The sequence below is a fragment of the Monodelphis domestica genome, chromosome 5 (assembly GCF_027887165.1).
Source record: "Monodelphis domestica isolate mMonDom1 chromosome 5, mMonDom1.pri, whole genome shotgun sequence".
Classification (NCBI taxonomy): Eukaryota; Metazoa; Chordata; class Mammalia; order Didelphimorphia; family Didelphidae; genus Monodelphis; species Monodelphis domestica.
The window spans coordinates 150,230,779-150,245,967 of NC_077231.1; the positions used below are offsets into that span (position 1 = coordinate 150,230,779).

General features: G+C 36.2%; 1 protein-coding gene across 8 annotated transcripts in view; it reads right to left on the bottom strand.

Moving 5' to 3' along the window:
• Nucleotides 1-15,189, bottom strand: part of FRMD4A (FERM domain containing 4A) — a 743,442-nt gene that overhangs the window by 162,144 nt on the left and 566,109 nt on the right. For all 8 annotated transcript variants that reach the window (XM_056800843.1, XM_007503986.3, XM_007503982.3 and 5 more), the window contains one exon: nucleotides 3,790-3,882. In XM_056800843.1, the coding sequence (XP_056656821.1) occupies nucleotides 3,790-3,882 (93 nt within the window). Of the gene's footprint in view, nucleotides 1-3,789; nucleotides 3,883-15,189 lie in introns of those variants that run through there.

Below are 15,189 nucleotides of genomic sequence, written 5' to 3' on the forward strand. Positions count from 1 at the left end.
GCTAGTGACAAGTCAAATTTGAACATGGGTCCTCCTGACTCCTGACCTCTCTGTCCATAGTACCACCTATCCAGCTGCCCTAAAGACTTCATGTATTAAAGGAAGCCAGAGATTCTAAGAGGCAAAAATGAGAGGAGGATGTATTTGTGCTTGGAGAAAAGTCTTGGCAAAAGCTGAAAGGCAGGAAATGGAGTATCATGGACAAGGAACAATAAGTAGGCCAGTTAGTTTGGAATGTGGACTTACATGAAGGACAATAATATATAATAAACCTGGAAAGTTATGCTGGAACTAGACGGTGAATTCATCCCAACCCTGACTGCATTTTATCCTAGAAGCAAGAGGAAGTCACTGGAGGCAACTATAATGAGCAGGGAAGTGGCAGGTCAGGCTTGTGCTTTCAGAATATCATTTTAACAGCTATGTGGGACTGGAGAGGGGAGACTCTTGAGGCAAGAAGTCCAAAGAAAAGGTACCTAGAAAAGTCAATGAAAATCTAGATTCTAGACTTAGAATCTGACGTCTAGAATTTATAGAGTATACCTAGAATTCTAAACCTGAAAAATTAATGAAAAAATATTCTACACACTCTTTTTCATGGACGAATACATTTAGGTCTGGATGGAACTTGACTTCTGTTTCAATCCATTCATTCTACAGGTAAAGAAACTCAACAGTGGTCACTGGCTTTGGATACCCTGAGAAGGTACCATGGTTGGAAAAGCATAACCTGATTTCAAATACTGGAAAGAGGGTTTGAATTTCAGGTTTTTACTGACTCATTTCACTACTCAAGTTACTTAACCTTTTGGCATCTTAGCTTCCTAATCTGTTGTAGAGGCATGAAAATTCTATTTCATCTCACAAACATGTCATAAGAACGTATTTTTGTGGAAGAGTATACATATGCCAAATAAAAAGCCATCCTGGGATGGTATCCAATAAAGACATGTGGGAATATTTATATTCTATAAGCTTCGAAAGCTTGGCTTAAGGCGTTTGATCTTTTCCACTTTCCTCTTTTATAAGGGTGATTTAATTTTCCCTTCTCACTAAGGCAAAGGAAAAGCCACTCACCACCTGATCAGAGCCTGGGTCTGTTATATAGATCTCTTTAAACCAATGCAGAAGTGACTTTACAAGACTCTCTAGAGTCAAACTGCTTTTAAGATATACATGTTTAATGGATGGCTAGGCTGAGGCTGTAGATATTTGGGTTAAATAGAATGGATTCCATCAACTTCCCTGATAAGGAAGGTCAGGTGGAATACACTGGGAAATATCCTGCTTGGAGAGAAATTTTTTTTTCTGATTTTAAACAGTCTCCAACATCTGGAATCTTCATGGAGATAATGCATTATGCCAGTCCCTAGATAAAGAATATGGTATGTAGTCAGCATTAGAAAAACATATCAATTTTGCTGGGGAATCTTTCCAAAATGAAACAATAATAATGAATTGGCATGTAAGCAAGGAGGAAGATCTTTATTGGATTATGCCAGGGAACTGACCTTGGTCCTAGACTGTATTTTTATCATTGCCTTAAATGAATGGGTAGATGGCCTGCCTATTAAATCTGAAAAATGACACAAAGCTTTGATGACACTGGGAGATAGTCAAAATCCAAAAAAACTTATTTCAGCATGCCAGAATGATAGGATAAAATGACTAAAATGAAGTTAAAAGGGCTACATATAAAAATCTATACTTAAAAAAACCAATTGTATAGGTTGAATAAATGAAAGGATAGGCAATAGTTCAAGTAAAGATGTCGGGAGTGGGATTAGTGGACAAAATTTTCATACTATTGTCCTAGTTTCCCCTGCACTCTGAACTGTCTTCTCAGAACCAGTAATGGGCTGGTGCTCAGCTCTTCACTGTTGCTAGTATAGGGAATATATTACATGATTAGTAGAGTCTGGCATACAACCAGTGGAAAAGAGTTGTGAAATTCTGACCTCTAGTTATTCCAAAATTGTCAGCCTGCTATATTACTTTCACACTTTCTTCTGGTATAGCCTGGTTTACTGGTGAGAAGTCAGCTCCTGGTAGTTAGCATGGCCTCAGGGATAAACATTTGCACTACCAATCTTAGTGAACCTCAAACTTCCCAGGAAGCATTAGTTCCCAGTTCCTTGTTGATAACAGACCCTTGGGGGATAAAAGAAGGGTGTGGAGAGGAGTCTCTATATGCAATAACCAAAATGTTTTCTATTTCCATGGTTAATATCTGTGGAGTATTTTGCAGATGGTGGATAGCAATCTTACAAGTTGGGGGGGGGTGTCAATAAGTGTTAAATATTCTCATTCTATCCACAAATAATGAATTGCCTAAATTTGGTCTGTATTTACTTTGACTGAAGTCACCTGATGATAGAATTCTCCCAGGAGAATTTCTCCTTCTGCATTACATGATTACCTCTCCATTAATTTGAGAAAGGATAGGCAATATTGAGAGTATCATAATACTGAAATCCTTCCTATCAGTGATAGAAATGTTTAAGATTAGTTCTGAAATGTAAGCAGCTGTTAAACAAATCAAAAAGGCATCAACTGTTTAGTTTAAATGTACCTTACCAGCTGGGATAAAGGATACATACTGCACCTTGTAAAACAGATTTATTATGTGATATACTCTTTAGATTGAAGACCATTTAGTGCACTTTTGGAATTGTCAGGCTGGTTGGGACTAAAATTACATCCCTTTGGATTTCTGAATTATACTTTTTCCTGTTGGGAATTATTATGCTAATTATGTTTCCATTATTTGAACCTCTGTTATCATGTTTTAAAAGAACTTGGAAAATGTGGAGGTTGGAAATTATTGTGCATTTGAATTCAACAAACATTTGGAATATTTAAAGAAACAGGTCTAAAATTTGAAAGTCTCCATAATCACTCCAAATTATTTGTAAGTAGAAAGAGGCAATGAATGGTTCCCTGAGCTAAGCAAAAAACAAGAGATGTTGGAGCTGAGACTTCTGATTTTGACTCTGTGACTGATTTACATACTTGACCTCTCCCTGACACTACAAAGCTTTCTGTAAAATGGAGGTGATAATTCTGTCCAATTTTAAAGGGTTTGTTGCAAAGGTTAACTAATCATGCATAATAAAGTTCTTTGCAACTACACAATGAACATTTGTCAAAGGTTTAATGAAGTACACAGTTCCAATTATTGTGGATATTTTGTCATGCATTTTTTTTTCCCTATCACTACAGCATAAATCAAACAGAAGAAATATTCTTATTTGGGAACACAAAGGTTCAGAGAAGGCAATGTGGGGACACATGTTAAAAGAAGAGAAACATTAGCATTATGTAGTATATAAACTCTAGAGTTCTCTATATTCAAGTGTTATAATATGTTAATTATAATTAAATTAGTAGGGTTTAAGATATTTGGAAATGAAATCATGACTATTATTTTGAATTGTTTAACCTACATTCCCAGTAATATTCTCTACCTCAAAATGGAAAAGGGTTATAGACTTAGTTTGTATTTCCATAATTGCACTGAAATTCAAAAATATACATTAAGATCATTTACATAATATAATATATTAATACCATCCCCATTTCCTTGCCCTGGCATTAAAAGTCAAATACGTGCTTGTAGGTGTACATCATAGATATGGGTATAGATATACATAATACATGTAGTAGCTACTAGATGAATATTCTAATTATGAACCAAGAAACTCTTATTCCTTTATGGTTGTTATCACCCTCACCTTTCCAGAACTTTCTGTGAAAATATATGCAGCAATGTGAATACTCTCTACATACCTGACACAGAAGTACAAAACAACAGGTCCTGACTTTTTGGGGAAGTCATGTTCCAACACTCTGCGATCTAGCTGAAGCCAGTTTAAATGTCCCCTGTGGGGAGGAAAAAAACAAAGGGAAAAAAATCAAAGTCTATAATATTTCCAAACATTTTTAGCTCTGTGTATATATATTCATGAGTTCAAACTCACACAATTCAGCAGAACCTCTAACAGAGATATACAGTACAAAGATAAATCTGGATGTTTTGCTGAATGATATAGGGACTAGTAACTTTCAGACATTTTTCTGCAGTATCATTAAGTCAGTATTTCAAGAAAGCTTAGAAGATATTTGATAAATATGAAGCCTGAAAGAAAAAAAAATAATGGCATGGTGATATAGAATCACAATTGGAAAAAAATTTATATTTGCTTCCTATTTCCACGATAAAGTCATCAACTTCATTCAAATCTATTAACAAGTGTTCCATTTCCCTTGTACACTTTCCTTTTTCTCTCTTTAATGCCTTTTTTCTGAGGAATTCAAAGCACTTTACAAACCTCTAATCTATCTTGAAATTTTCTTTAGAAAAGTAGATGAAGAAAGAGCAACACTTCCATTTAAAATGGACAAAGAAAGTCATAGAACAATTTAATGAAGTTATAATTCTCTTCATCTTATACTTATTATTTTTCTGCTTTGGGTTTGACTTTGGTCTTTGCTTTAATTCATCAAGGTCACTAAATACTCAACCCTTATGCAAAATAGAAAGTCATGGAAGCCAAGGAAAGGCAATAGTGGCTTAGACAACAAGCATTTGCAAAATACTTGAGAGAGTGGTAGAAGACTTTAAGTCCTAGCCCTACATGGTGAAAAGCAATAGAATTGAAAATTGGAGATTCCACTAAATCAGATTATCCCAAGTATATATATGAAAGCAAATGACAACAAATAGGAAATGGAAAAGATGAAACAGTGTTTCTGTTTTCTCTAGTATCTGTATAAAAGTGAATTTATTAATATCTTTGCTTATCATTATTCAACAAGTCATAAAATAGAGAAACAGATGACTATCAAAGGCATTCACCAACATGACAGAGATTGTTTTGAGCAGTACTCCAATGGTAATGGAATGTCTAGAGATGATGAGGTCCTTCAGATGACCCTATTTATGGATGACATTGTTCTGACTTCATCAATGCCCAGAATACTACATAACCTCCTTAACAAGATCTAGAGCTACTCAAATAAGATCTATGAATTTACAAAGAATAATGAATGGATAAGGCACAGGTAGGTGGCTCAGAAGATTGAGGGCCAGTCCTAGAGACAGGAGGTTCTGTGTTCAAATATGACCTCAGACACTTTTTAGCTATATGATCCTGGGGCTAGTCACTTTACTCCCTTTGCCAACTCCTTACTGCTCTTCAGTCTTGGAACCAATATGCAGTATTGATTCTAAGATGGAAGATAAGGGTTTTAAAAATAAAAAAAGGATAATAGATAAAAGGTAAACCTAGACTATGGCATACAGCTGGAAAAATTGAGCTAGTTCATCAAGCTGTACTCAAAATTGAATAGGAATTAAGAGTACCAGCTGGATTAAATTTGGAAACTGCATAAATCTTTCAACAATCCAAACATTCCCTTTCACAAAAGCTTGAAATAATCTTTGATTCTTCACTTTCACTCTTCCTTTTTCTCCATTCATCAGGTTACTGGTCTAGCTCAAAACCTTATCACATCTCTACTGGACTATTACAATAGCTTCCTAATTGATGCTGGCTGCCACCACCACCACCACCACCACCACCATTTATACAGTGCTTATTGTGGAAGCTATGGGAAGTAGGTACTATAATCATATAATAATATTAATAATAATAATAATGCTATTGTATAATAATAAACCATTTTTCAGATGAGGAACCTGAGGAAAACAGAGGATAAAATAAATTCCTTTGCATGGCATTTAAATTTCAAAATCTATCTTCCCATGCTTCTTTGAATTCTTCATGCATTTTATATTCTGATCAAACTAGCCTACTTGCTGCTCCCTGGACATGATATTCTATCTTCCACCTCAGTTCCTCTGTATACACTGCCCCCACAATAGCCTGGAATGCATTCCCTCATCACCATGACTGCTTAGATTTCCTAACTTCCTTCATGGCACAACTCAAGAACCATGTATAATCAATGAAGTTAGAATTCAATGGGAAACAGTTTCTGGGAAAAATTATCCTTGTGGCAAATTTCTCTGATAAAGTTTTAAGGTCCAAAATACATAGTTAGCTAATATAATTAAATGTGTAAAGTCATTTTTCAATAAATAGTCAAAAGATGTGAATACAGAGCTTTCAAATAAAGAAACCATATGAAAAATTGCTCCAAATCACTAATAATAAATGAAATTCAAATTTAAGGAACTTTTTGGCTTATCCTTCAAATCAATTAGATTAGCAAGGAAAACAAAATATGAAAATGGCAGTTGTTGGAGAGGATGGAGGAAGGATAGCTCCACTAAGGCATTCACTTTTGGTGATGCTGTGAATTGGCCTAACCATTCAGGAAACTTGGAACTATACTTCCTTCCCTACATCACTAAATTGTTGATACCACTGCTAGATATATCCTCTAAAGAGGAAAAGGGGAAAGGACCTATATGAATAAAAAAGACATAGAGCAGCATTTTCATTATTACCTCTTTGTGGTAAAAACCCAGTAGTGGTATTGCTGGATCAAAGGGTAAGCATTCTTGTAAAACCCTTCCCCATAATTCCAAATTGGCTTCTAGAATGATTGGATCAAGTCACAACTTCATCAGCAATGCATTAGTGTCCCAATTTTGTTACCTCCCCACCAACATTGGGGAATGGTTTGATTTCTTGTGTATTTGACTTACTTATATATTTGGGAAATTAGACCTTTGCAAGAGAATTTGTTTTTAAATCCCTACCCCCCACCCCCCAGTTTGTTGCTTTCCTTCTAACTTTGGTTGCATTGATCTTGTTTGTACAAACCCTTTTAAATTTAATATAATCAAAATCATTCATTTTGCATTTTGTAATATTCTCTATCTCTTGCTTGGTCTTAAATTCCTTCTCTTCCCATAAATCTGACAGGTATACTATTCTATGTTCACCGAATTTATGATTTCACTCTTATTTTTAAGTCATTTACCCATTTTGAATTTATCTTGATATAGTGTGTAAGATGTTGATCTAAACCTAATTTTTCCCATACTGTTTTCCAATTTTCCCAGAAATTTTTGTCAAATAGTGAGTTATGTTCCAAATCCTTGGGTTTATATTCTGACTTCAACTGTATGTTTTTTAAAAGCTTGTTCTCTGCTGATTACTTTTAACTTGTGTATCATTTCCAGAGGTATAAACTTTCTCTCTCCGGGTGATTTGTTGGCTGAGAGGGCAAAGGGAAATGAGGAAAAAGTGCTAGAACCAGTGACATGGGCATTGTACCCCCAGAAACTCAGGCAAGCTATCATCAGGGAAATTCCCTTGCTCCCTTACATCCTTGTGACTCTGAGTCTAAAAACATCCAAGGACCCCTCTAGGGTCCTGAGATGATTGTCCTCCTTTGATTTTCCTCTAGATTTAAGATGGACAGAGAGATGCACCTCCAGGCTACACCTCGATCCTATCAGGCTACATGTTAGACATCTGTCTGTTCCCTAAAACTAAGGAATCTTTATGTCTCCTGGCAGACCCCAATCAGATGATCACCCCAAGTCACCAAATGCATGAGTGACTAACACTCTCTGTTGTAAAAAGTATAAAATCCCCAGAACTGATGTCGTCTGGGAGACAGCTTTTAAGTCCATACTGTCCTCCCAGGGGGACAGCTTTTCCATCCATGCTATCCTCCTAAAAAAACTTCTCCCCATTTTGCTGTTCCACCTTGTTATCCTCCTGGCCACTCTCAACATTCCTAAATTAATAAATTTCACTTTTTGTTTTTAAACTATGTTTTGGAGTATTGCATTCTTGCAAAAGGTATCCTTCCTGAATCCCAGGGGGGCACCTCTTCACCCCCCGTAACACCATGATTCTCAAGATTAGTATACTCATGACAGGATCCAATCCAATTAGTGTGAAAAGGGAAGCAGATAGTAAGGTAAGTCTTTGAAACTAGGAAACCTACCAGGAAGATCAGAAACTCAGTTCAGTGAGGCAGTATTTCACAAATAGCTAGAGTCAGATAGCAGCAAGAGAAATGGCCAAAGTTCTCATGAACTAGATTTTCAGAAAAACTAAGGAAACTCCTTGGTGTGACTTGTGCCTAGGGCTGATCTCTTGTATTCCCTCTTTCTTTAATTAGTAAAGCAATATACAATTGTACTCAGCAAATACAATCCCCTCTACTGTATGACCTCAGGTAAATGCTGTCCTCAGAATTGGAGAGATCATTGTTATGATAAAAGTATAAGGGTCTGGTAGAAAAGTCTCCACATTAAAAAAAAAAAAATCTATGTGGAGCTTCCTGGTTTTGTAAGACCTTGGTGAAGTCCTTTTATAATTCTATACCTCAGTCCCCCCACCTGTAAAATGAGGGATTGGGCTATATAATCTTTAAAGTTTTTTCTAGCTCTAAATCCAATAAACAATTTTATAAGAAAAATGCTTACAAAGCCAGGGGAGAAAAGGGAATTTAAAAAAGAATGAAGGAAGAAGTTAAGAGTGAGGACAAGAAAAAATGCATTGCTATTAAATTACTCAGGAATTGATTAGTGTGAAGAAATGAAATTAATCAAAAACATGCTAGTGGTTTCAGGCTTTGAGAACTTTCATCCAAAAGCACCATTTGTACAACAAAAGAAATTCCATTGCTCAAATAAGTCCATTGCTTCATATATAAAACTTTTATTAATAGGTTTTTTTTTTATCCAAGGAACTTTGGAGTATTTTTACCCTGTCGTAAGGACCCTGCATAGAAATATAGAAATCACACACGTGTGCACATGAGCACACACACTTAAAGAAAACAATTTTTACTTTCCAGAGATAAACAAATTTATCTCATCTACTATACATTATAGGGAAAAGAAGAAATATTATTAGGTTGACCTACTTGCACTAAGAATTGTTCAGAAAAACCAAGTCTTTAATAAGTCCAGTACTTAATTCTTTACTCAGAGTCAGGCACCACAACTTTTTCAGGGTGTAAACCCTGGACTCTGGGGATGTTATCCCTGAGAGTGCTACAATGCTAGATGATGACTCTAAGGAACAAAAGAATTTGGGGAACATATATACCATTTGGGGAATCTAGGGACAGGTAAAGATGATTGACTTCACTATAGCTACAAAGAAAATGGGAGTGTTCAAACTACATTGATAGGCTACAATCAAGCTTGGGAAAGGAATCATAGCTAGAGGATAGGGTGTAAGGGAAGGGACTTCTTACTATGGATACTAAAGGATGGTCCCTACCCAAGTGTGGATCTTCTAGGGAAAGGGTTTGATTCTATAGAGGAATCTAAACAAAGAGGGTCCTTAGCATATGATTAGCCTCACCCAATTAGGATTGTCATTTCCCTGAGGATCTCCCACTCAATCTGAAACCACCAGTCTGGGATTCCCTTCAGGGTAGATTCCCATGGAAAAAGGGAACAAGTACAACTTGAGGTCTCCAACCTATAAGCTAGTCTTGAAACTTGGGGTTCATCAGATCCCACTAGGCCACAAGTTTGGGATTCCTAGATTCCATGTTGACAGAAGAAAGAAAGCTAGGTAAATTCTTATAATGTCATATCCCTAGGCATAGTTTCCCTAGATTCCCTTTTGGAATCTAAAGAAATGCAGAAATTAGCTGAACTTTCTGGTCAGAGAGCAGGTCACTCTTAGCCTTCCAAGGAGCACATTATCATCACTTTATTTTCAACAAGATTTGTTCCATTTACTTAGTACATCAACCCTCTTCATTTTCTCTGTAAAACATTCTCTGAATTTTCAAGCCTGCAATTTTTACTCTTCTTCCTCCATGATTATTTCTCTTGTAAACATGGGATCTAGAAGCCCCCAAACTTTTGGCCTAAAAAGATTATTTATTTAGCTTAAAGGCGAAAGCCCCAAATTTGACCTTGTCACATGAGAGTTCTTCCCTGAAGGAAAGTCCAACTTTAGTCTCAGACTGACATTAAACCTTAAAGTAGTTTAAGTGGGGACGGTTAATCCCATCAGGTGTTAAGTATTTCTTTTGTACCAATGGTTCCTCCCTTTAGGCCAAAGTCCTTTACTAAGGTGTCTAGCCATTGACTGGGTCATTCCCTTTTGTGTCCTTTGTAAATCATCAGCCCTTTACTGTTATTCCCATCTGAGACTCCTCATTTTTGTTACCATTGTAAAGTAAATCAACAGTCCCTCTCATATTCAATCCCTTTGTTCCCATGAAAGCTATGGAATCTTAGCTTAAATGCCAACTTTAGCCAACTTTAATGGCTCCTCAGAGTTGTCAGTCTAGCTGCATTGGCTCTCCCAGGGGCCAGTGACCAGAGCAACCAAGTGTCTTGGGTGTGTAGCTAGCAACTCTGTGTGGAGGCCTTGAAGAAAGCAATGAACCCCTTAATGAAAGAATATTTTTTTCTGACTATTTAATAGTTCTGTTTTTTCTCAGTTAATACTCTCAACTCATTTAGGCCTTTATGCATTTATTTTTTGGTCCATCTAATGATTTTAAAAAGTATTTTGCTCTCTCAACATTGTCCTAGACTCCATGTTGACAACATCTAGTAGAAAAATTATTATTGTCTACATTTTATAGATGAAGAAACTGAAACCTGCTCAGAGAATGTAAGTATTAAGTGTGAGAGCCTGAATTAAAATCTGGCTCTTTATTGACTCCACCAAGTTCAGGTCTTTATGTACCACAACATGCTGATGCCTACTAGGTCCTACTAGTGTCATACTAGACCCTTTCCCAAAAAATATGCACTTATCAGACTGTCTTCTATTTTTAGTTATCTTTTTATGTCTATCTCCTAGCTCACACATTAAAAAACAACCTTTATGAGGGCAGGGCTTATGCCTTTTTTTGTTCAGACTCTAGAAGAACATCTTGCATATAGTATACACCTCAAAATGCTTCTGGACTATTTAATTGGTAAAATGGTACATACCCAATCATGTAAATGCAATTTGAATTTCTGCCTCATTTTACTGCTTTCTAAAAGAATTGGCTGGACTCAATTTGAGATGAGAAAGTTTTGGACTGTTTCATAGCCTTAAATAGTTCATGAGAATAATGGCTTAATTTCAAAAAAGCTCAAGTAATAAGGAGGCACCCAAGTCAGGGCAGAATTGAATGCTCTACATATGCCCTCAAGATCAGCTGTCATAACTAGGGAAGCTCAATTCAATGGATGAGCCGGGCTTGAGAAATTTCCCCCAAAGGAACCCATATTATTGACAACACAAGCTCTTGGGGAACAGACTGAGGTCTCCTGGGATAATAATTCACACTATGAAGAATTTTAAAGTGGATACATATTACATAAAATGTATGGGTATCACTTCATATGTGTTTCTCTAAGTTATCTCTGAATCCTAAATTCCTCTTTTTCTGGTTTTCTACTCTTCTTTATTGAGAACAAATGGATAAATGAATCAATACACATATCTGTAGGAAATAGATTTGTTTAAATATACATATGCACATTTCAGTATGTATAAACTTTCAGAAATTAGTTTCATCACTGCTGGCTAAAGTTCATCCTCCCTTCAGAAGCTATTTCACCATTTTCTCAAAAAACCCTTCCAGTTGAAGGCAGATAATCCAAGCCTAGCTAAGGATGGTGCTACCTGTCTACAATTTCTGCTACTGGGAAGACTTAATCAGAGCATTAGGGCATTTGCAATTAGTCAGGTACCAATAAAGTGAGCCCCTAGGAGGGGGGAGATCATCATGCTATTTCTGGAGGAGTGAAGTAGGTCATTTTCTGATAGCTGATCAGCTATGCGAACTGGCCTGGGCAAGACTGGAGACTCAGTTTCACAAAAGAAGAGAAAAAAGGAGGAAGGGAAAAGAAAAAATAAAGGAAAGGGGGAAAGAAAAGGAAAAAAAAGAAAGTAGTCACACCCCCTCTCCAGTCTTTCTGTAGCACTTTCTTTGGACTGATCTCTAGCACTAATCTCCTTGTGTAGTTTTCCCCTTTCATTTGAATGTAACCTTCCTGAAAGTAGAGATGGGATTAGAGAGACCTTCATCTCTTCTTAGATCTACAATCTTTTGCAAATAAAAGGGGAAGGGATCATGAGAGTTTTCTTTCACTTTCAGAAGACTTCTGTGACAAAGTGAGCCTTTAAATCAGAAGATCTTAAATCAAGGTTCATAAACTCAAAAAGTGATAACTTTATTACAATAAGTGGTTTCCTTTGTAATCCTATGTATCTTATTGTATGCATTTAAACTCATTATTCTGAGGAAGATTCCATAGGCTTCACCAAATTGCCAAAAGGGTTCAGGACACAAAAATGGCTAAGAACTGTTATAAAGAATAATAGGACACCAAGCTCCAGTTTTCCCAAAACTCTTATCAGCTGAGAGATCTAGAAATTTGAACAAGTACTGGAGAATTAGAGTAATTTTTGGTTTTGAAAAGTTAGAAGTTGAAACTTTGTTTTCCTTTCCTTAAAACTCCATGGTAGAAACAGTAACTTGTTGAATTTGTTCCTTTTTGTCTCCAAAAAAACTTTGATACTATTGTTACAAAGATTGAGCTCCTATAGTTGAGTAGGGAAGGCCTGAAGCTACAGGGAGGAATCTATGAGAGCCTGGATAAAAAGTTCCTTTTGTCTCTTGGGAGTTAAATGTCCGGGTAGCATCTACTACCCTGGGCCATCAAAACCACCAATAAATATTATAGAAAAAGGTCTGAAGGTCATGATAAAAGAGTCTGAACTCTGTGGACAAATCTTTGGGGCCAGATAGAAAAGTACCTTATTTACATATGGTCCTCACAATGAAAAATAAGATAAGGAAACAGATTCTAAAAGGGTCTAAGAACCCTACTAGCCATGATAAACAAGTTTAGCCTAATTTATTCAGCCTAGAAAAGCTTTGAGGGGGTTAATTTCATGAATAAGAAATTGAGGAATTACAGAACTGGGAGTGGGGGTGGGAAGAAAAATGGAAACCTACACAATGCTTTCATATTTACAAAGCACTTTCATCACAATAAAACTATAAAGTGGGCAATAATTCCCCCTTTTGTTTGTTATTTTAAAACCTAGTATATTTCCCTAGAGTTAGTGATAAAATGCAAGACAAAATTCATAGAAGGGCAATGTGTGCTGATCTCAGAAAGAGGAAGGTGATGTGCTTACTACCTTGGAGAAAGTAGAGCAGGGGAGAAATGAGAGCCCAGGAGTCCCTTCTATTGGCTATTTGAATGAGAGAAAGAAGGGGGGCAATGCTTTTAAGCTTTTAAGACAGAAGAAAGAAAAGGTATAGACAGCCAGCCTGGAAAAGAGGAATGTCTAAGGAGAGTGCTTAACACTGACAGATCTCTCATGACATGAGCTACTAATGAGTAATTATCTTATTGGTATTTCTCTTTGCCGTGACCATGTGCTGTTACAGCATCTAATAGGCATCAAAATGTTTAGTCATAATCGAAAGAAATTTGAATGGAAAGGAGAATACGGGACCAGACTAAGACCTAAATATGTAGTTTTGTGAAATGAGAGAATATGCCCAAGTAAAAATGAAGCTCCATCCTTAATCTATAGTTGTAATGATAGCTATAAAGGTTTAAGATTTCTAAGAAAGCAGGGAAAAAAAGGTATGGGTTAACTACAAATGGATCTATATAGTTCAGAAATAACTTATTTTTGTTGCTACCATTTGAGAAGATATAGTCTTACTATTGCCATACCCCCATCCTGTTTTTTCCAAACCAAGGAATGAAGGGAGAGGCAAAATAGTAGACAATCAAGAAAAGGCTGCCAGATTTCAGGGGCTTCAGAAAGTCACAGGAATGCCAAACAAATCAGAGTCCAAGTTAACACACACACACACACACACACACAATTGAACCAAGTCAAATACAGTGAGAGGACTAGAAGAATCTGCTCACCAAAGCCAGAAAAGGGCATTTGTAGGACTATGCTAAATTATGCCAATGCTATTATAAAAAGAGGAAACAACACCAGAGGCAACATCTCATATAATCTAGTTAGAGTGGCATTTGGGGAGGGAAAGGGAAAAGCACTTATGAATATGAAAAGTCCTATACTTCTGGGAGAAGAAAAAAATTTAGCTATTCTGAACACAAGGAAATCCTTTTCAATAGTTGCTACCTAGAGCAATACAGGTCACATAAAACATTTAAATAAATTGTTTCCCATATGTCATTCCCCAAACTGAGAACCCTCAACAGAAACTTCAACCTGGAAGACTAAGAGGAACAACTTTCTTAGAGCTTTGGAAAACCTTTAGGGGGTGATATTCCATACACAAATGCTCTGTTTTCCTTGGAGATAACAGAGGGCTTCCATTATAATAATGTACTTCTGAAGCATCAGGAGTTGAATCCAATTGTGGACTCTCTTAGTTGAAACTGGATCTAATAGTAAAGAATTAGAAATGCTTAGATCTTCAATTTCTTATCACTGGAAAAGCTATTCTTCCTATAGATAGGACATACACAGAAAGGAAGAGAATGAAGAGTTAAATAATTTACCCAAGGTGGCTTTCAATTAACCTTTTTGCTTCTACAATTTTGAAACAATTTTGAAAAATCTTCATTTTTAAGTATTTCTTCTACCCTATGTAGCAGGGGTTTGACCAATATATAAATCCTAAACCCTCTTACTGAGGTTTAAACCAGATTTCTTTTTTTCTGTCCATAGTGGAGGAGGGGAATAGCTGGCTAGGCTCCTATCATCAAATATATATTTGGAGGCTTCCTTTTTCATAATAGCTATGAAGGAAAAATTAGTAAGGGAATAGAAGGAAAAGCAAATATAGACAAGAAAGGCATCTCTCCATCAAAAATGCCTGATACCTTTGTTTTCATCACACTCACTGATTTTTCATTTGAGAATTCTTACTAGATCGTTTCCCAAAAAGACTTGCCCAAAAAACCCCTAACATTGATATGTAAGTCCAGAACAGAGACATAGAAAATATTTTATTATTACTTTGGCTCATAAAAGTTTTTAAACTGAGATAAGATAATGCTCATTCTGTGAGGTTATAAAGTAAGTCAGAGATGGATCTCTAACAAATATTAAATTGCTTCTAGGAAATAGGATCCATTTATATTTAACAAAATTTTTAAGTCCTACATAGAATCCATCTTCAATAATACAATGCTATTTTTCCCCCTTCTGTGAGTTCTAGGGTCTTCTGTGTAGTATTACATGCCCCCCACAGAATTTATTCAGATATTCTTTCAGA